This window comes from Chiloscyllium plagiosum, unplaced genomic scaffold, assembly GCF_037043375.1.
Source record: "Chiloscyllium plagiosum isolate Xiang-an unplaced genomic scaffold, Cpla_swu_hap1 HiC_scaffold_10, whole genome shotgun sequence".
In the NCBI taxonomy this organism is placed as follows: domain Eukaryota; kingdom Metazoa; phylum Chordata; class Chondrichthyes; order Orectolobiformes; family Hemiscylliidae; genus Chiloscyllium; species Chiloscyllium plagiosum.
The window spans coordinates 106139568-106160930 of record NW_028270148.1 but is presented as its reverse complement, the minus strand read 5'-3'; the positions used below and the strand labels follow the sequence as shown (position 1 = coordinate 106160930).

The 21363-nt window shown below is 39.4% G+C and overlaps 1 protein-coding gene across 3 annotated transcripts in view; it reads left to right on the top strand.

Annotated features, from left to right (window-relative positions):
* Positions 1 to 21363, top strand: part of gpcpd1 (glycerophosphocholine phosphodiesterase 1) — a 73892-nt gene that overhangs the window by 31587 nt on the left and 20942 nt on the right. For all 3 annotated transcript variants that reach the window (XM_043696567.2, XM_043696566.2, XM_043696568.2), the window contains 5 exons: positions 8235 to 8358; positions 13414 to 13657; positions 14700 to 14856; positions 17525 to 17654; positions 20286 to 20340. In XM_043696567.2, coding sequence (XP_043552502.2) covers positions 8235 to 8358; positions 13414 to 13657; positions 14700 to 14856; positions 17525 to 17654; positions 20286 to 20340 — 710 coding nt within the window. The remainder of the gene's footprint in view (positions 1 to 8234; positions 8359 to 13413; positions 13658 to 14699; positions 14857 to 17524; positions 17655 to 20285; positions 20341 to 21363) is intronic.

Sequence of the window (21363 nt, the reverse complement as noted above, 5' to 3'; positions counted from 1 at the left end):
CTCTAAGTCTTCTCCTATTGTAGACCAGATTGCACCATCGCGTTCTTTGTTCATCTGACTACAGTTTCTCCTCATGCTCATTGGAGGTGTCAGAAATGCCGACTATGCGGTTGTTGCAGAGCAAATTTTAATGGCTGCTCAGCACTTGTAAGATTAAATCATTTGCACACTCATTCCTCCTACCTTTTGTTCCAGTGATTGTGAAGTCAATTTTTAAACTTTGAAACATCACTTTTAAGATAATGATATTTAAGTAATTCTCAAATCCATTTTGTAGAAAAATGATCAGAAGTCCCAAAGTACACTAAAGAGTGATGGAAAATAAAATCACGTGAGTGATAGAAAAGAAAGGTCATAGTGAAGAACAAAGAATAAAAGCAAGCTGAGAAAGAGGAAGTTTTCTTTGCAGAAAAGTTTGATCTCACGGGGTGGATTCATCCTGATTATCAATAGCAAGCAGCATTTTACTAGAGGCAGTTTGTCTGAATGGATTGTTAAGCCCAATCTCTCCTGTGTTGAAATCCACCTAAGTGCACTGTACCTCCACCACCACCTCCACCTCTCTTCATCTGACCTAAAATAATCTGCTTTCTTTTGTAGGGGAGCTAGATGAGCACAGTGTATTTATCCTACTTGCCTCAGTTGCTGTTTTATGGTAGCAAATTCTTTGTCCCATGAATCTTTGGGCAAAGAAATTTCTCTTGATATCCTGGTTGTATTTATTATCAAATGACTTGTATTCATGCCATCTAATTCTACACACCACTGTCCAAAATATAAATTATATAATTAATTTAGTGTATGAATTGAAATGGGTTGATTGACAAATGCTCAATTTAGCTGAAACATCATTTGACCATTCAGTTTATGAAAACCAAAAGCGCACTAAATGATGCTTGTATGTGGTTACTTGGGCCTTTCTTTGAGCAAAAGACTTGAGCCAGAGCCAAACCACTTCTCCAAAGAGCATGTGCTTATTGACCACACCGCCATCATAGAAAAGTCTGAAAACAGCAACAGAAGGTATCGCCTTAATTTTTTTTTTAAGTGTTACAACTAAAATGCAAAGAGACTATGTCTCACGTAAGTGTCTTCTGATCTTTATTGGCTGTTGACCATTGCTTCATGATTTCAGCTGTAGGTTCATGGTGGCATTATCTTTATGATGTAATGACTCCAGGTGGGAGGGGAATAATAATCTGAGCGACAAGCTGCATCATAAATGGAGGAGCAAGGATGTCGTACGGTGGCTAAGTGGTTAGCACAGTGCCAGGGACCTGGGTTCCATTCCAGCCTCTGATGGCTGTCTGTGTAGAGTTGGCATATTCTCCCTGTATCTGTGTGGGTTTCCTTTGGGTGCTCTGGTTTTCTCCCACAATCCAATGATGTGCAGGTTTGGTGCACTGGCTGTGCTAAATTGCCTATAGTGTTCAGGGATGTGCGAGTTAGATGTATTAGTCAGGGGTAAATATAGGGTAGGGGGAATGGGTCCAGGTGGATTACTCTTCGGAGAGTCGGTGTGGACTTGTTGGGCTGAAGGGCCTGTTTCCACACTGTAGGGATTCTAAAATAAAAGCAGTGTGATCTGGTGACAATTGCCATTTGTCATTTCAATAGTCATGGCAGGACAAATGGAGGAAGATATTGCCAGTGGCGAGACTTCATTAAGGGTGTAGGTGTTGTCACCCCTCAGGCAAGTTTCAGCAAAGTCTGTTAAGTTTTTACAAGCATGTTATGAAGTTCATCAAAGGCTAGAAAGTAAGCCAGGAGTTCTGAACATTCAAATATGAGAATTAAGAACAGGTATAGACTATTCAGCCCTTGAAGCCAGCTCCATCTTTTAGTAGGGTTATGGCTGTTTTGTTTGTCTTTGACATTCCACTTTCCCTTCTATCCCTGACAAAGTGATTCTTGTGAAGCAAGATAATCAGTGTACTTCATAGAGATTCCCCCACCACCGCCCCAACCGCCTTTAGAAGTCTAGCAAAATTGCCATCATGCACCTCCCCGATTAAGATGGTTAATGCATCTTTGAATTTATTAGCTAGCATAGTTTTAACCATTATTTAAGCCTTATGCTCGACATGCTTTCAGCTGAAACTTTTCAGTTTTATTTATTAAATCTTATAGGATGTAAAATAAGTGGGCAGACACATGGAATTAAAGTAGTCATTAAAATATTGAAAAATGTGCAATTCCTTATAATGAGAAATTTGACACTCAACAAAGACAAAATAACTCTTCTTGGGCTATTGAGGCTATTTAGAGTACCCATGGACGCTAGATTCCATTGCATCTATTTCAGCAAGATAAAATTTTGAACTATTTTTGCATAAAAACTATAAACATAAGACTGCTGTTCTCTAATTTCAGTTTCTGGGAAACTATATGCAGCTTCTCTACATGCATATAAATGCACAAGATCACTCTGAAAATAAGTCAGAATTTCCACATTTAATGTGTACACACTGCGGAGTTGCTGTCCATTGCAGAGCAGAAATGATTTCAAATGCTGACAGTTTCACTGTCATTATTAGCACAAAATCAGACCCATGGTCTACTAAACATTCTTGTGTTTATTTCTTCCAACAGAATTATTGAACCCGGGTCTTCAATCTTGAAGTTGTAAAGATCACTGTTCAATTATTGTGACCCCTTTCTCGAACCTTTGATTAATTTTAGTCTTGACAATACTGCTTATGCCCGAAACGTCAATTCTCCTGCTCCTTGGATGCTGCCTGGCTTGCTGTGTTTTTCCAGCACCACACTTTTCAACTCTGGTACTCCAGCATCTGCAGTCTCACTTTCTCCTAGTTGATCTTAAAGTAATACTTAATTGAGAACATGCATTACTTTTTGTAGGTGTTCTTATCGAAATGATTAGTGTTTCTTGCTCATGTATGTATCACCATCTCCTTATGGGTCAGTAGCTAAGGTGTGTAGGTTTCTCTTTTCTGTAAAAATGAATTGTGCTTTGAGTTATTTTGTATTTGGTTGCCTCTCTCATTTAACTGTATTTGCATATCTGAGAGTGGGGTCTTTTAAAAATGTAGCACAAACAATGCGCATCTGCAATATCCTTCTCAATTATCTATTGCAGATGAAGAAATGCAATACATCGATATCTCTGGTACCATTCTCTGCATGTGTAATTAAGAAATTGGAGTTTATTGTAAATATCTGACTTAATGCTTGCTTTGTAATTGTCACTGGGTAATCAAAATCTTTCATGCATGTTAACTTCTGTTCACAGACTTATATGTTGCAATCAACTATAATTCTCATCTTTCAGTGAAACAACTTGTAACCCACTGTTCAATTTTTTTTTTGGAGTAATTTTGTGGTTCATAATCTCTGGCCAACTCTTGAATGTCATTTTTATCTATGTGAACAATGACATTAGATCCTTTAGCCACCACATTTGCACTGGTTCATTTCCACATTTTAGGCAAAAGTGAGGACTGCAGATGCTGGGGATCAGAACCTAGATTAGAGTGGTGCTGGAAAAGCACAGCAGGTCAGGCAGCATCTGTGGAGCAGGAAAATCGACGTTTCGGGCAAAAGCCCTTCCTGATGAAAGAGCTATTGCCCGAAACGTGGATTTTCGTGCTCTTTGGATGCTGCCTGACCTGTGCTTTTCCAGCACCACTCTAATATAGTCTCTCATTTCCACATTTTGTCTGGCTCTGCTGGTGTATGATGTGAAAAAAGAAACATCTGAGCGAATCACTAACTAGAAAAAATGTTCTGAAGAGGTAATTTCTAAGTTTCTCCAACAGGTTTTTCCAGTCCAAATTTTGAAGATAAATGTATTTATAAATCATCTTTATCATAAAGACATAGAGAGAAGTGCCTTATAGCTAGTTAAGTATCTTTTGAAGCATAGTGACAGTGGTGAAGTAATGAAATGTGTTAGTAATACCTACAGGGTCCAATAACCAGCAATATTAGCCAAGACTCTAGGAGGAGCACTTATACTTATCCTAAAGAAATTTTTATGTCCATCTGTGTAGCTGTGACCTCTTTCTACCTGAAAGGTAGTGCTCATATTGACATAGCAAACCTTACATATTCCACTGAATGCCAGGATAGATATGCTGAAGTCTCAGGAGTGAAATTTGAATGTGTAATTGGTGGGATGGACTTCAGGGGACCACGCTCACATCAAGGTCCTGATGAATCAAATATTTATGGCTATAGTGATGGCTTCAAATTAATGTAGGATTGGAAGAGGGAAAAATAGGCTTCGAAAGCAAGAGGATTTGGCAGAATTACAGCACAGTTATTTGGATAAATTTACCCAGTGTGAACAAGCATAGAGAAACAGCAGTGAGTAGGGTCAAAACAGGAAGTGGTATAAAAAGTCTAAGTTAATAGCTTGTGACTTTATTACCTATAGTATTTGGAACAAAATAAATGAGTTAGCTGTACAAGTACAGGTTAATGGATATGACCCTAAAGCCCTACAGAAAACACAGTTACAAGTAAGTCCAAGATGGGAACTATATATTCAACAGTATGTGACTTAATAAAAAGACAAACTGAAACACAAGGGTAGTAGGATAACCCTATTGGTATAAGATAGAATAAATGTGATAGTAAGAAATCATCTTGAATTAGGTGTAGAATATATTGTTGGCAGTTAAGAAATAAAAAGAGAAAGACAACACTGATAGGAGTAGTCTATAGACTCCCTGATAGTAGCTGTATGGTAGAACAAAAGTCAGGTGATAACGACGGCATAAAAGTGGTGCGTTAACCATTGACACAGGAAGTCATAAGGAAGAAATCATGATATGTACTTGGGGGTATCATAAAATCCCTACAGTGTGGAAGCAGGCTATTCAGCCCATCGAGTCCTCACTGACACTCTGAAGGGCATCCCACCAAAATCCACCCCATTCCTGTAACCCTGCATTTCCCATGGCTAATCCACCTAGCCTGTACATCCTGGACATTATGGACAATTCAATATTGCCAATCTGCCTAACCTGCGGGGAGAAGAAAAACAGAGCACCCAGAGAAAACCCAAACAGTCATGGGGCAAATATGTAGACTGCACACAGTCACCCAAAGTGAGAATCGAACCTCAAACCCTAGCTCTCAGAGACAACAGTGCTATACATTGAGCCACCATGCTGTCCACATTATTAGGGTAGTTTCCTAAAATATGCTGTGGATCTGGTGATATGTAATGACGTAGGTTTAATACTGATGACAGAGTAAAAGATTCCTTTGAAAACAGTGACTGTAACATGGTGGAATTTAGCATTCCATTTGAGCGGAAAGTCTGGAATTAAGAGTCTAATGATGACCATAAAGCTGCTGCTGTTTGTGAGAAAACCCATCTGGTTTACCAGCCTTTAAGGAGGGAGACGTATTGTCTTTACCTGGTCTGATCTCCATGTGACTCCAGTTGGACAGCAATGTGGTTGACTCTTAACTGCCCTCTCGGCAATTAGGGATGGAGGATAAATGCTAGCTTAGCTAGGCATGCCCACATTGGTTTTTTTAATGGTTCTAAGCTTAAATAAGAATGATTGATTGCAGAGGAATGAGGGTAGAACTGGCTGAAATGGACTGGGGAAGCAGTTTAGCAGTAAAGACTTTTGAGGAATAATGGTAGACATTTTAAGAAAGTAAAGATGTATCCCTGTAAAGTAGGATTCCAGGAAAGGAATAAGCCAACTATGGTTAACCAGAGAACTTAAACATAAGGTCAAATTGGAAGAAATACAATATGTCAAAAAATTAGTAAGCTAGAGGATTACAAAAGTTGCAAACATCCAACAAAAGATGACTTTTAAAAAAAAAGAGGGAGAAAATAAACTGAGGGTAAATTTGTAAGTGATATCAAGATGTACAACGAGCTTCTTTCGTTATTTGGGGATGGGGAAGGTGGTGGACAAAACAATAATTGGTGAACCAACAACTGGCAGAGGAATTGTATAAGTACTTTGGATCAGTCTTCACAGTAGAAAGCACTAGTATCTCAAAATTACTAAATATTCAAGGGCAAAAGGAGAAAAGGAAATAAGTATGAAAGCTATCACTGGAGGTAAAAATGCAAGGGAGTAATCTGGCTAAAGACCAATAAGGCCCTGGACTTAATGGTAGCATTAAAAGACATAGCTACAGAGATGATGGATGTCCTGGTAGTAAGCTTCCAGGGATTCCTAGATTTCAATCCCCAGGGGATTGGAAATCTGCAAGTGGTAACAGCTGTTTTTTACGAAACAGGGACAAATATCTGGTTGGTGTGGACAGGTTGGACCGAAGGGTCTGTTTCCATCTGAACATCTCTATGTCTCTAAAATGAAATGTAACTACAGACCTGTTGGATTAACTTCTTCCATTGGGAAACGTTAAAGCCTTTTAGAAAAGATGCCATAGCAGAGTGTTTCGAAATGCATTATGTGATCAAGCAGTCAGCATGAAGGAGACATCATGCTTGACAAATCAGTTAGAATTGTTGGAAGAAGTAAAAAGGAGGATAGATGAAAGGCGAACAGTGGCTGTGATGCATTTGAATTCTCAGTGTCTAATAAGGTATCAGTCGTTAGCTACTAAACTAGGTAAGAGCTCGCGGTGTTCGAAGTGGTACTCAAGTGTGGATCAAGAATTGACTAATTAATAGAAGGCAGATTTAGGTAATGAGGCATTTTCAGAATGGCAGCCTGTAACTAGAGGTGTGCTGTAGGGACAGGGGCCACAATTATTTACTATATATTTATGACTTAGGTGTGCAATAACCAGGTTTGTGGATGACCCAGAAATAGCTGAAAAGGCAAGTGATGTGGATAACTTGAAACTATTGATAGTTTCAGTGAGTGAGCAGAACCTTGGCAAGTGGAATATGATGTGGGGAAATGTAAGGTTATGCACTTTGGCAGGAATAATAGAGGAGCTGAATATTAATTCAGTAGACTGCAGGAAGCTATAGAACGCAGTGGTTTGCAAATCTTCGTCCATGAATCACAAAAGGCTACCATCTAAGTCCACCAGTTCAAGAGAAGGCAAATAGAATGATGGCCTTTAAATCAAAATGAATGGAATATGAAAGTAAGGACGTTTTGCTAACACTACCCAAGGCACTAGTCAGAAGATAGCTTAAGTACTTTGGGCCTCTTGTCTAAGGAAAGATATATTGGCATTGATGGCTGTTCAGAGAAGGTTCGCTACACTGTTACCAGGTTTAGAGAAATTGTACTTTTCGAGATCGAGAAAGAGAGATGACTTTATTGAAACATGCACAGTTTTTAGAAGCCGTGACAGATTTAGGTGCAGAAAGGTTGTTTTCCCTTGTGGGAGAGTTTAGAACTGGAAGACACAATCTCAGAACATTTTAAATGTTTTGATAGTAGGATGAGTCTTGAAATTCTTTACTGCGGAGGGTTGTTGAGGCTGAAACATTGATTGATTATATTTAAAGTTGAGACCTTTTTTATAAATCTGTATGGCAACTAAAAGTCATGGGGAAAAGGCAGCAGAGTTGAGGCTTATCAGATCAGCCATGATCTCATTGAATGGCAAAGAAGATTCAATGGGTTGAATGGCCTACTTGCACTCTTGTGTCTTATGGTCTTACAATTGAGAGATTACTGTTGAACTAAGTGGACAGAATTAAGATGTTCCTTCCAAGTCATTGATTCACTAGCTTTTTCTCTTGTTACTTTTATAAGCTTAGCCTGCTAGAGTTTTTAATCAGTGACCCAAATCACTGTATTTCTTTTGATTAGTGGTGCAGATCATCAGGTGAACAATTCCACAGAGGGTATATGGTGAACGAGACCAATAAGATACTTCACGTGAAGACTTGCAATTTGGATGATGACTTGGTCTGCTGTTATTGCTTTCAAGTGCTTTCTTGAATATTTTTGTTCTTCGTACATTTGTTATTTAGATTAATTTAAGTATTTTACCGTTTTTTAATTAAGGTGGTGCTGAATAGAACACTTTTTAACATTTTAGAATGTAACTAATTGTGAAGATACCAACATAAATCTAATTTCAATCATTTGATACATAAATCATTTACTGTACAGTCACTGATGTATATTGCTATGTAATCATCTGACATAACTGAAATGTAATGCTGTTTGGAAAATGGGATGTAGTCTGTGAAATGTGATAGTTAGCTTTTCAAAGTTTGAAAAATATATGCCGATTTGTGGAGCAGTTTATAGGATATCTCTTGATGCATGTAAACTAAGTAATTTCATTTGTGATTACAGATGACGTTGAGAAGTTGGAGTCTGGGTGGTTAACTTGCCAAAGTGAAATTCGGTTGAGGTTGCATTATTCTGAGAAACCTCCAGTTTCCATATCTAAGAAGAAGTTCAAGAAGTCCAGGTTTAGGTAAATCACTTAAAATGTAACATTGCTCCTTTAAAACTGTTCAGAACATAAATCTTGTCTTCCTTGTTAAGAAGTGAAATTTCTAACTACTATACATTATCAAGTTGAGATGATTAATAATGTGAATCGCATTCTATCTAACTTGTCAAGCCACAATATATTCTGTCCGGATTTGCATGCTTGTTGTTTGGTTTTCCAATGCCTTACTGAAGCTAGTGTAGTTTTTCTGTAAACTGTACAAAATAACTGAATTGTGAGGATGTTTTAACTTTGGGTTGACCCCAGGAGAGCTTGCATCACAGCAGTAAAACTGCAAAAACTATTATTATGGTCATGGGAACAATTCCCCCTTGTCCTTTTAGTAATGTCATAGCTTTACTAACTGTCAATGGAACCAGGTTTGTTTGATATCCTTATTGCATAATCAGCCTCAAACTTAATCTTGTTACTCCACTTTGCATTGTGTAGTCTTTTGACCCTAAGATGCCATTCACCATTACTTTTTTGAAAGTTTCTTCTGTTAAAGCTACTTTGAACTATATTTCCTTGTGCCTCTGATATAAAAACAAATGCCATTGCCTGTGTGCAGACCTACTGCAAGATTAACTTTAATTTTTGAATCTTGAATTGTCACCGAGATATCTGAGCATGATTTGAGCTAATCCAGTATCTTTCCTTTGTGACATTGAAGTGAGTATGAAGGAAAATAGGGCCGTTATCAAAACTTCTTCTCAATGAACTTTGTAACAATCCTGAGTATAGGGTAAATGTGAGCAATTTTACTTCTGTGTTTAGTGTTAAGGAATGTCTTCAAAGGAGGGAAAAACTATTGAGACATTCAGGGAGGTCATTGCAAAACCTAGACTCTGAGCAATAATCGTGGAACAATTGAGGTTAGAGTGAAACATAAATCTTGGGATTTCCTAGCTGATCAAGAAATAGGAAAGCCAGTGTAAGATTTTTGAACCCAGGGTAAAATTGCTTAAATTATTTCAAACCTAGCAACAGGATCCATTCTGGTCAGCAAGAACGGATATGATATGGGAACTTTGGCTTTATGTATAACTGAGTTTGTGGTTGCTTCGCATTTGCACAATATAGTGTGGGAGGCAGCCCGAGATTACATTAGATTAGTCAAGTCCAAGAGTAACAAAAGCATGGCATGAGACCTCCACACCAAGTGAACTGAGGAGGGCACAGAAGCGATGTTACAAAGGTGTCAATAATCTTACGGCAGGCACTGGGTCTGATTCAGGCTCAGGCAATGGCTAGGAAGACTGTTTTGAGTTCATGACAAGGGAACAGTTGTAGTGGGGATAAAAAGCTGTGATTCCTGTCTGCCAACTGCATAATTACAGGAAACTTCTGTTCATCCATTGGCTGGTTGTTAAAAATGCTGAGTGTTTTTCTTTGGGAAGCTGCAGTTTAGTGGAAAGTAAGCAAAATTCGCACAACTGATTGCTGTGGTCTGTACAGTTCTGGTATTTAGAAAGCTGTCGTAAGAGACAATTGAAATACTTAGATTAAAAAAGCAAAGTCACCATAGTACTAGCAGACCGTGGTCTGCTCTGTCAGTGGAGTTGATTGCCGGTGATTTAACCTGAGTGTTCCCACCCTTCAAGTGAGAGGAGAGAAGGAGAGTCATTCATGGTAACTTCACACAAATAATCACAACCAATCCAGAGATGGGTAATAACAACTCTGAACAGGTTGATTTTAGGAAAAAGACCATGCTAGCGATTTCATTTGAATATTGGAAAGCACAAATCTTATCACTGTATAAGTTATATAAATGTGATACTGCTGAGAAGTTTTGATAAGGAGAATCTGACTTTTTGATGCTCCTTCCAGACTCCTGCCACACAAGAAAGGTTGAAGCCCCATTACCACCACTATCAAGCATGGAATTGATTTCTCATTACTTTCCCCATCCTCTATAAAGGAAAAAAAATGTTCTATCAGCAAATAAAAAGGCTGTGTCCCAAGAAAGACGAGATATTCTATAGGTTGAAGTATAGACACTGAACATTGCAGTACTTGTGAAGGAGGGATGTTCTTAAACTTAGTTTCTGTTTTTGACTAATAGCTGGCTAACACTTAGTTAATGGAATTACATATTCTATGCACTATACAAGAGAGATATACATCAGACCAGTGAATTAATACACCATGCAATCAAAGCTGTTCAGTTTGGTTTTTGTTTTAAATAAACTCCCCTTTGCATAGTGGATTCTTTTTCCATTCAAGTTTAGTTTATATCAATAGGAAACCTGATGATGGCAACCCCAGTCTGTTATATAATAATTGTATAGACTGGGCAGTATTACAGTGCCAGCTAAAATCAAACACAACTGCAGATGCTGAAAATCTGAATCAAAAACAGAATTTGTTGGAGAAATCAGCAGGTCTGGCAACATTGGTGGAACGAAAGCAGAGTTAAAGTTTTTGGGTCCAGTGACCTGTTGAGTTTCTCTAGCAAATTCTGTTTGTTACTCTGCTAGCTGATGTAATTACTGGGCAAATACGATACCAGACTGAAATCTAGCTTGATAATTTTTTGGGGGTTTTAACAAGGTTTTTGAATGACACACACAAATACACAGACCTATATACACAAGTTTAAAGATTTAGAAATACCAATTGAAATGCAGTCCCATTCATCGCAAATGCTCCCATCAAAAAGAATTCCCTCTGTTTTGACCTCTAAAAGGCCTGAAGTAACTGTGGCTTCAATTCCCCCTACTCCGGTTCTTGGGGGTAAACTTGAATTTTTTCAGCGTCAGTTAACTCCTTCAGTGTTGTAATCAAAGATTTCTGATCTGAAATTCATAAACGGAAATGCTGAAATTGAGGTAATTTTGTTCAAACAATCTAAGCCAACTTCTTTGAGGAGCAATTGATGAAGCAATACATTGACTTCAGCGAAGACTTCTGCAAAAACTATCAAACTGAAACCCAAAAACATCTTGCAAGCTTTGGATATTTCCCCTAATCAAAGGCGAAAAAAATCTGATTTCCTAAACTGAAGGTCTAGTGCACAACTATTTGTTTGCTCGTAAACACACTCCCAATGAAAGTAATACATCATTACACACTGGCCACATATTCTCATATTGTTTTTTTTTAAAGTATTCCCATTTCTACAGAAATACTTAAACATAAGGACTTGGCAGATACGGATTGTGGGGAAATAGATGGTGACATCTTGAAAAATATCCATGCTACAGGAGGATGTGCTGAATGCCTTGAAACACAAAAGTAGATAAGTCCCCAGGACCTGATCAGGTGTATTCTAGAACTCTGCTGGAAGCGAGGAAAGTGATTGCTGGGCCTTGCTGAGATACTAGTATCATCGATAGTCACAGGTGAGGTGCTGGAAAACTGGAGGTTGGCAAACGTGCTGCCACTATTCAAGAAAGGTGGTAAGGGAAAACCAGGGAACTATAGACCAGTGAGCCTGACATCGGTGGTGGGCAAATTGTTGGAGGGAATCTTGAGGGACAGGATTTACATGTATTTGGATAGACAAGGATTGATTTGGGACAGTCAACATGGCTTTGTGCGTGGAAAATCCTGTCTCACTAACTTGATTGAGTTTTTTGAAGAAGTAACAAAGAGGATTGATGAGGGCAGAATGAAGGACATGATCTGTCTGGACTTCAGTAAGGCATTCAACAAGGTTCCTCATGGTAGACTGGTCAACAAGGTTAGATCACATGGAATAGAGCGAGAACTCGCCATTTGGATACAGAACTGGCTCAAAGCAAAAGACAGAGGGTGGCGGCGGAAGATTATTTTGCAACCGGAGGCCTGTGACCAGTGGTGTGGCACAAGGATCGGTGATGGGTCCAATGCTTTTCATCATTTATACAAATGATTTGGATGTGAACATAGGTGGTATAGTTAGTAAGTGTAGTGGACAGCAAAGAAGGTTACCTCCGCGTACAATGGGATTTTGATCAGAGGGGCTGATGGGCCAAGTAGTGGCAGGGGAGTTTAATTTAGATAAATGCGATGTGCTGTATTTTGGAAAGACAAATCAGAGCAGGACTATTGCTGAGCAAAGAGACCTTGGAGTGCAGGTTCATAGTTCCTTGAAAGTGGGGTCTCAAGTAGATAGGATAGTGAAGAAGGTGTTTAGTATGCTTTCCTTTATTGGTCAGAGCATTGAATATAGGAGTTAGGAAGTCATGTTGCGGCTGTACAGGACTTTGGTTAGGCCACTTTCGGAATATTGCACGCAAGTTTGGCCTATCTCTTATCGGAAGGATGCTGTGAAACTTGAAAGGGTTCAGAAAAAATTTACAAGGATGTTGCTAGGGTTGGAGGATTTGAGCTATAGGGAGAGGCTCAATAGGCTGGTGGTATTTTCCCTGGAGTGTCGGAGACTGTGGGGTGATCGTAACAGTGGTTTATAGAATCATGACTGGCATGGATAGGGTCTATTCCTTGGGTTGGAGAGTCTAGAACTAGATGGTGTAGGTTTAGGGTGAGAGGGGAAAGATTTAAAAGGGACCTAAGGGGTAACTTTTTCACAGAGGGTGTGCGTGTATGGAATGAGCTGCCACAGGAGGTGATGGAGGCTGGTACAATTACAACAATTAAAAGGAATTTGTATGGATACACGAATAGGAAGAGTTTGGAGGGATATGGGCCAAGTGCTGGCAAGTAGGACTAGATTAGGCTGGGATATCTGGTTAGCAAGGACAAGTTGGACTGAAGGGTCTGTTTCCATGCTGTGCATCTCTATGATTGTGTTAAACATGTTCATGTCATAGACTAAAGCCCACATGCCATGAGCTCAAATCTTGTCTAAAATAAATGATGTTCGTAAATGTCATTAAGTCTACAATAATCTTAGAACTTCTTGGATTAGCTAGTTGATAGATTGGCCGTGCAAACCAATATGTGGAGGCTAGTTAGTCTTGTTTTAAAAGATAACTTTTTTTTTCCCCAACTTTTAAGACCAAAATGATTGTTTGATACGAAGTGAATATTAGATGAATATCCTGCAGTTTTTAAATTTGAATTCTTTAATGCCCATGCTATTTAAAGGGTAAAGCTGACATTGGAGGGTTTTGAAGAGGAGGAGGAAGATGATGACAAACTGCTGACTACCTCTACCTCTGTGCCGAAAATGCCCAATACTTTAGAAATCTCCTTAATCAGCGACAATGGATACAAATCACGTCACTCACAGCCAGAGTGTGGATATGCCTTAGACCCTAGTCAGTGGACAGAGTATAGCATTCAAACAATGGAGCCAGATAACCTGGAACTAATTTTTGACTTCTTTGAGGTATGACATTTGTTCTTAATTATTTTATATTAAAATAGCTTGTTTATAAGGTGATGTGGCAATAATTGCCCATGATCTGCTTATGTTTTGAAGTTTGGGGTAGAAAGAAAGAAATCATAATGTATCTTTCATACTGGAAAGATAATTGTATTATTTGAAAACATTGTTTTTGTTGGCAGGGTTTTTACCTGGAAAATAAGGTTCTCTCCCCTCCACTCCTCCTAAATTCTAACCCCTAATTACTGATAACAGCTTCACTGAGGTAAGCCTACCTCATTCTGTCAGAAGCTGTAACCATGGTCAGAAGCTGTAACAGTGTAAACAAAAACATCACAAATTGAGCAAACTTCATGCATTCTGGGTACTCTGCCTATTGCAGATTTTTAAGATTTGTTTCCACCTCTGTTTCAATCACTAGTTTTGTCCAATTTAATCTGTGTATTTTCAGCTTCCACTTGTAAATATGACAAAATCCTTAATGCTGTTCCAGTTTGTCCTTTTACATCAGGACTAGATTGTCTCCTGTTTGTGAGATAATTTAAGCACAAAGATGAGAATTTTAAAATGGTGTACTTGCCAGTGAGCCAGGGCAGATGTACAGGATGAAGAGAATGTATAAAATTAAAACCAGTGAAGTTTAAAATGCAATGTAGGAATGAAAGCCAAACAAATGCAGAGTTGATCAGGTCTGAAAGTGACATCCTTGAATAATGCCACACAAATGGATTTGGTACTTTTAGGTGCAAAGGATTGAAAGAATTCAAAATGTTATGGGAAAAATGGATACAGTGAGAGGGTAGTTAACACGTTCAAGAAAATCAGAAGGGGCTTGATTGACTTGTATTCAGCAAGAGTTGTATGGTTTGAGGGCTTCAAAGAAATTAGAGACTTGATTATGAATTATCAAGAACAGCATTTTTGCTATTCTTAATTCTTCCTGGATTTGTTGTTTTCTCAAGCATTTTCAACAGTTTATCCTGCATGAACAACTTAGGTCATTTATGTTTTTAATATGGCACAAACTCATACTTGTATTTTACAGGAAGAGTTGGGTGTACCAGTAGTACAAGGTGATGCACTTCCTGGCCTTGTTGGAACAGCCTGCCTTCTGTCCTCAACAATTGTGGAAAAATCCAGTGGAGTTATCACACTTCCCATCATGAGTAGAAATTCTAGACAAACTATTGGAAAAGTGAAAGGTATCACTATTTAGAATTGCAGAATTTAGTGAATAGTTGTACAGTGATGCACATGTTACACATACATGCATACTCTAGTAAGCTAGTCATTAGTTTGTGATTGAGCCCATTCAATTTGGAGATTTCCGACACACGTTTTGGACAATTGATAGCAAAGTTAAATACTGTGTGCAGACCACATCTGGTCAGTTGTTAAATAAGGGAAATTATTTTAGGAAGAAAATTGCTCAATTATTTGCACTGTAATTATCTGATAGTTCAATAACTTGATTGTTAAAGGCTATATGAATACAGTGCTAAGATAGTGGGCTTTTTGTCTTAGGTTTGTCTTGCCAGTTTTGTTTCTCATTCTGTTCCAAATATATTGACAGTTCATTAAATATGGTTCGTTGATCTTGGTCACTGATCAGTAGCATAGTCAGTTGTTTAACATCTCAAATTCCAATCTGAAATCCATCTTGCCCCCATGCTTTTGGCGGGTCTGGCTATGTATGTTGACAACCCCAGAGTTTTGTGACCTTTATCTCAATGTCAGAACTGACACCTTGTTTTTGTTTTGGAGGAGTGATGGGACAAAAATACTGGCAAATATTGTTTGCATCATTGTTAAAATTTTGTGTTGTGATAATAGACTGAGGCTGCACTTCTCAGAAATGAGGATTCAAGGTGCAGAAGTCTTAACACTTAGAGTCATAGTCATATAGATGTACAGCATGGAAACAGACCCTTCTGTCCAACCCATCCATGCCGACCAGATATCCCAACCCAATCTAGTCCCACCTGCCAGCACCCGGCCCATATCCCTCCAAACCCTTCCTATTCATATACCCATCCAAATGCCTTGCAAATGTTGCAATTGTACCAGCCTCCACCACGTCCTCTAGCAGCTCATTCCATACACGTACCACTCTCTGTGTGAAAAGGTTGCCCCGTAGGTTTCTTTTATATCTTTCCCCTCTCACCCGAAACCCCTGCCCTCTAGTTCGGACTCCCTGACCCCATGGAAAAGACTTTGCGTATTTACCCTATCCATGCCCCTCATAATTTTGCAAACTTCTATAAGGTCACCTCTCAGCCTCTGATGCTCCAGGGAAAACTGCCCCAGCCTGTTAAGCCTCTCACTACAGCTCAAATCCTCCAACCTTGGCAACATCCTTGTAAATTTTTTCTGAACCCTTTCAAGTTTCACATCATCTTTCCGATAGGAAGGAGACCAGAATTGCACGCAATATTCCAAAAGTGGCCTAACCAATGTCCTACACAGCCACAACATGACCTCCCAACTCCTGTACTCAATACCGATAAAGGAAAGCATACCAAACGCCGCCTTCACTATCCTATCTATCTGCGACTCAACTTTCAAGGAGCTATGAACCTGCACTCCAGGGTCTCTTTGTTCAGCAACACTCCCTCGGACCTTACCATTAAGTGTATAAGTCCTGCTAAGATTTGCTTTCCCAAAATGTAGCATCTTGCATGTCTGAATTAAACTCCATCTGCCACTTCTCAGCCTATTGGCCCATCTGGTCCAGATCCTATTGTAACCTGAGGTAACCCTCTTTGCTGTCCACTACACCTCCAATTTTGCTGTCAACTGCAAACTTACTAATTGTAACTCTTATGCTTGCATCCAAATCATTTATGTAAATGACAAAAAGTAGAGGGCCCAGCACCAATCCTTGTGGCACTCCACTGGTCACGGGCCTCCAGTCTGGAAAGCAACCCTCCACCACCACCCTCTGTCTTCTACCTTTGAGCCAGTTCTGTATCCAAGTGGCTAGTTCTCCCTGTATTCCATGAGATCTAACCTTGCTAATCAGTCTCCCATGGGGAACCTTGTCGAACGCCTTACTGAAGTCCATATAGATTACATCACCTGCTCTGCCCTCATCAATTCTCTTTGTTACTTCCTCAAAAAACTCAATTAAGTTTGTGCGACATGATTTCCCACGCAAAAAGCCATGTTGACTATCCCTAATTAGTCCTTGCCTTTCCAAATACATGTACATCCTGTCCCTCAGGATTCCCTCCAACAACTTGCCCACCACCGAGGTCAGGTTCACTGGTCTGTAGTTCCCTGGCTTGTCCTTACCACCCTTCTTAAACAGTGGCACTAACGTCTATGAGAACATAATCTCTGACAGCACCCCAAAATGCAGTTTGCTGTCAATGATCATAAATTGCAATTATTATACTAAACAATCTTGATTCTTCTGTTTTATCTTTTACTTTCTTCAAATGTTTTTCCCTGTTAAGTTCAGCTACAAGCCCATTACATCTCTTGCAGAACCTTCATTCCTGTTTTTACCGGCGACTATTTGCTCAGCATACTAAAGATTTAGTTTCTTAGGGTATCAGGAGGTAAAAGGCTCCATAGCACAGTTTAAGGACATAACATAAACTTTTTTATCAACTGACATTATCAGAAAAAGATAAACTGTGAATGTGTTTGAAAGAAGACTGGAACTATCCAAGGTTATTTGGTCTAATATTTACATACTAGATACTGGCAATGTCATCAAATTTCTGAGGGTGTTGCCTTTCACTCACAAAATGGAGTCTTTAATTATAATTCAATTGGGATTGCACCTAAATATAGCTTATGTAATGACATGAATTGGAATGTAAGCTACTAACCATTTCTATCTATCTTTATCTGCACATATAGTTGACTACCTTGTTATTAAACCCTTGGAAGGCTATATTTGTGACATGTCTCCTTCATTGTCCAAGTATTGGAAACCCAAAATGGCTTTAGACGTTGGGCACAGAGGTGCTGGAAATACATCATCTGCAAAGTAAGTGTTAAAGTAGTTTAAATTCTTTATATGAGATATGCAGCTGACAATTCCAAAATGCATCAAATTAGCAACCTATAGAAGAGCTGTTTCTTGTTTTCTCACCTTCACTTTAGTCTCTGCCTCTTTTCTTCCTACCAAGGTACATAACCTCTCACATTTCCATGAGGTCACCTCAGCTGGTGTAGAAATTGAACCCACTCTGTTGGCTTCATTCTGTATTATAATACAGCCATCTAGCCAACTGAGCTGCTTGGCCAAGTACTGCATGAAAGGCATTTCTAGCTGTAGATGTAGGGATATGGGAGCAGCAATTTGTTCACACTGTCACTGGAAGAGAGAATCTGAACAGGGGTCCTTTTTTGTAATGATGATGATTAGGAGGTGCCCCTTCCTACCCCTCCCATTATCCATGCTGTTCACCTTTAGCCCTTTTGCTTTCCCATCGCCACTGCTGTAGGTGTGTACATTACATTGTAATATATTTACTGGTTTTTTTTAAAATTGTTAAGAGTCATAGAGATGTACAACATGGAAACAGACCCTTCGGTCCAACTCCTTCATGCCGACCAAATATCCCAACCCAATCTAGTCCCACCTGCCAGCACTCTGCCCATATCCCTCCAAACCCTTTCTATTCATATACCCATTCAGTTGCCTTTTAAATGTTGCAATTGTACTAGCCTCCACCCCTTCCTCTGGCAGCTCATTCCATACACGTACCACCCTCTGCGTGAAAAAGTTGCCCCTTAGGTCTCTTTTATATCTTACCCCTCTCACCCTAAACCTATGCCCTCTAGTTCTGAACTTCCCCACCCCAGGGGAAAGTCTTTGTCTATTTATCCTATCCATGCCCCTCATGATTTTATAAACCACATTGTTAATGTGGATTTAGAAAGAAAATATGGAAACAAAGACAAGCTTAACTCCAAAATGAAGATTGAGTTATGTCTAGACCTGTGCATATGTTCCCTGTCCCGTAGCCTCACTTTATATAAAAGCAGTGCAGACAACATTCACAGAAGTCCTACGTATTTGTTTGTGTATTGTCTTAATTGAGAGCTCTGGCAAAATAAGTTAAATGCATGGTCAAGTTTTGCTGCTTACAGAGTTATACAGCACAGGAACAGACTCTTTGGTCCAACTCGTCCATGCCAACCAGATATCCTAAACTAATTTAGTCCCATTTGCCAGCATTTGGCCCATATCCTTCTAAACCCTTCCCATTTATGTACTTGATCTGAGATGCCTTTTAAATGTTATTATTGTATCCAGCTCCTCCAATATCTCTGGCAGCTCATTCCATGCATGCACCACCCTCTGCATGGAAAGGTCAGTTTCAAATCTTTCCCCTCTCACCCTAAACCTATGCCTTCTAGTTTTGGACTCCACTATCCTGGAGAAAAGACCTTGGCTGTTCACCCTATATCTGCTCTTCATGTCTTTATAAATCTCTATAAGGAGCTGGAGTACCTGAAGGAAACCTTTAGTTTCCACTTTACCCAATCATGGCCTCGCTCGTCGTTCTGCTACAATCGCATATCTCTCACCCTACCTCCCCAACCCAATCCTGCACCATCACCTCCCGTCTGCTAAGGCATTTTGTTTGTACGTCCATCCGCACTTGTTCTCTTTTTATTCCCTCCTGCCGTTCCCTCTCTCTTTGCAATTTCTAAATTCTTCACTCAAATTATGCCCTCTCTCCTCCCCTACAATCTCCAGCCTTTCGTTGTTCCCCTACCCCCAACCGAAAGGGTCCCTTTCTCCACAGTCACGAGCTCTCTAACTTTCAACTTCCAGCGATGTTTTAGCTCCAACTACTCCATTCTCAATTCTCTTGTTGAAATTATCATTCCCTTTAGCAACAGATTGCCCTTCTCATTCCTTCCTGCGTATCTGACCTAATTTCATTGCAAGGCAGCTCTTTACCTAGTCCCTCACTAGTTTAATCCCTTGCTTCCTCCTAATTACCTCAGTCAGTACTCGAGGGTCCATCCTTGGTTGCAGCCTTATGCCATTATTTTTCCAGCCTGTCAGCTGGGCTGACTTTCGATTCGGTGAAAGTGAGGACTGCTGATGCTGGGAATTAGAGTCAAGAATGTGGTGCTGGAAAAGCACAGCACATCAGGCAGCATCTGAAGAGCAAGATAAACGGTTTTTGCCCGAAACGTCGATTTTCTTGCTCCTCGGATGCTGCCTAACCTGCTGTGCTTTCCAAGCACCACACTCTTTACTTTTGATTCAGTCTGCTGGATGGGAAATGGAAGGAAAACAATTAATTTCTGCCATTTAAAATCAAAATGGCCTCCATATCCCCAATCTTGGGAGGTTTTCACTTTATTACCACACTTCCCTGACCCTTTAATTTTATTGAAACAATCATGCAAGGTTTTAAAAAAAAAAAAAGCCTTGTTACGTTCCCAAAACAATGAATTTTTTGTTCTGTATTTTTGTTGGCACAACAATAGGCAGCAATATAATATTTTCTGAATATTCATTTGTTTCTATTTTAAATGCATGTGTATTGCCTGTTGGGATATTAGTTTATTTTGTCTATGATTACTGAAATTATTAGCTGTGTATAGACATCATTGAGGTTTCACTGTGCTAATTTTCCTCATTCTGTTTTAGCCTTGCAAAAGTCCGAGAAAACACAATAGCTTCCTTCAAAAATGCAGCCAGTCACGTATGTAATACAACAGCTCTGCTATTCAGATATGAGACTCTCAAGGTCATGATAAATTGTTTCGTAAAAAATTATTAGAAGTCATTTGTTGTAACAATTAGAACAAATCGCCCTCATGATGTTAATGACTTGCTAGACTGTAACTAGTTTCAAATTCTAGGTTACAATATAGGTAGTGCGTTTTTTCAAACAAATGGATGATATGAAAAACATATTTTAGATCCTGAAATGATGAATGAAATTGAGCAAAGTCTCAGAATAAAGGGGTGCCAATTTAAGACCGAGATGGGAAATTTCTTCTGAAAGTTGGCTGTCTTTGGAACTCCTTGCCTCTGAGTGTTGTGGGGGCAGAGTCCTTGTCTAAATTTAAGACTGAGATCAATTCTTGATCAGTAGGGAATCAAAGATGGTGGGAAAAAGGCAAGAAAGTGGGCATCCTGAATGTCTGATCAGCATGATCCTATTGAATGCAGAGGCTCGAGGGGCCTATTTCTGTTCCTGTTTTTTTATGGTCGTCTGAAATTAAGGGGAATTCCTAGATGCTTGGAAGATAACATGGACTTTACTGGTATTAGAATGAGAAGGGGATAATTGATCAAATGCTTTATTAAAGCTATTTCAAGACATTCAAAGTTTACATAAAGATTTACAGCTTGGCTGCTGGTTGTGGGTATGATCGCCAAGCTAGGCCATGCTTTGTCTATAATGACAGTGACCTATTGTGGCCAGCTATACTGGTATTTGTCTGGCCCTGATGCCTCTTTAAAACATTACTTATCTTGTGATAATCTTGAGGTGGGTTGTCCCTGCTACCACGAGTATTTCCCATGCAAGTAGCAGATTCAGGTAACTGGCACCTCCATTTCTGTGTGTGTGTGCGCCTGATACAGGGGAGATTACTGTATTTTAATTTGAATGTTATAGAGTTACAGAGATGTACAGCATGGAAACAGACCCTTCGGTCCAACCCGTCCATGCCGACCAGATATCCCAACCCAATCTAGTCCCACCTGCCAGCACCCG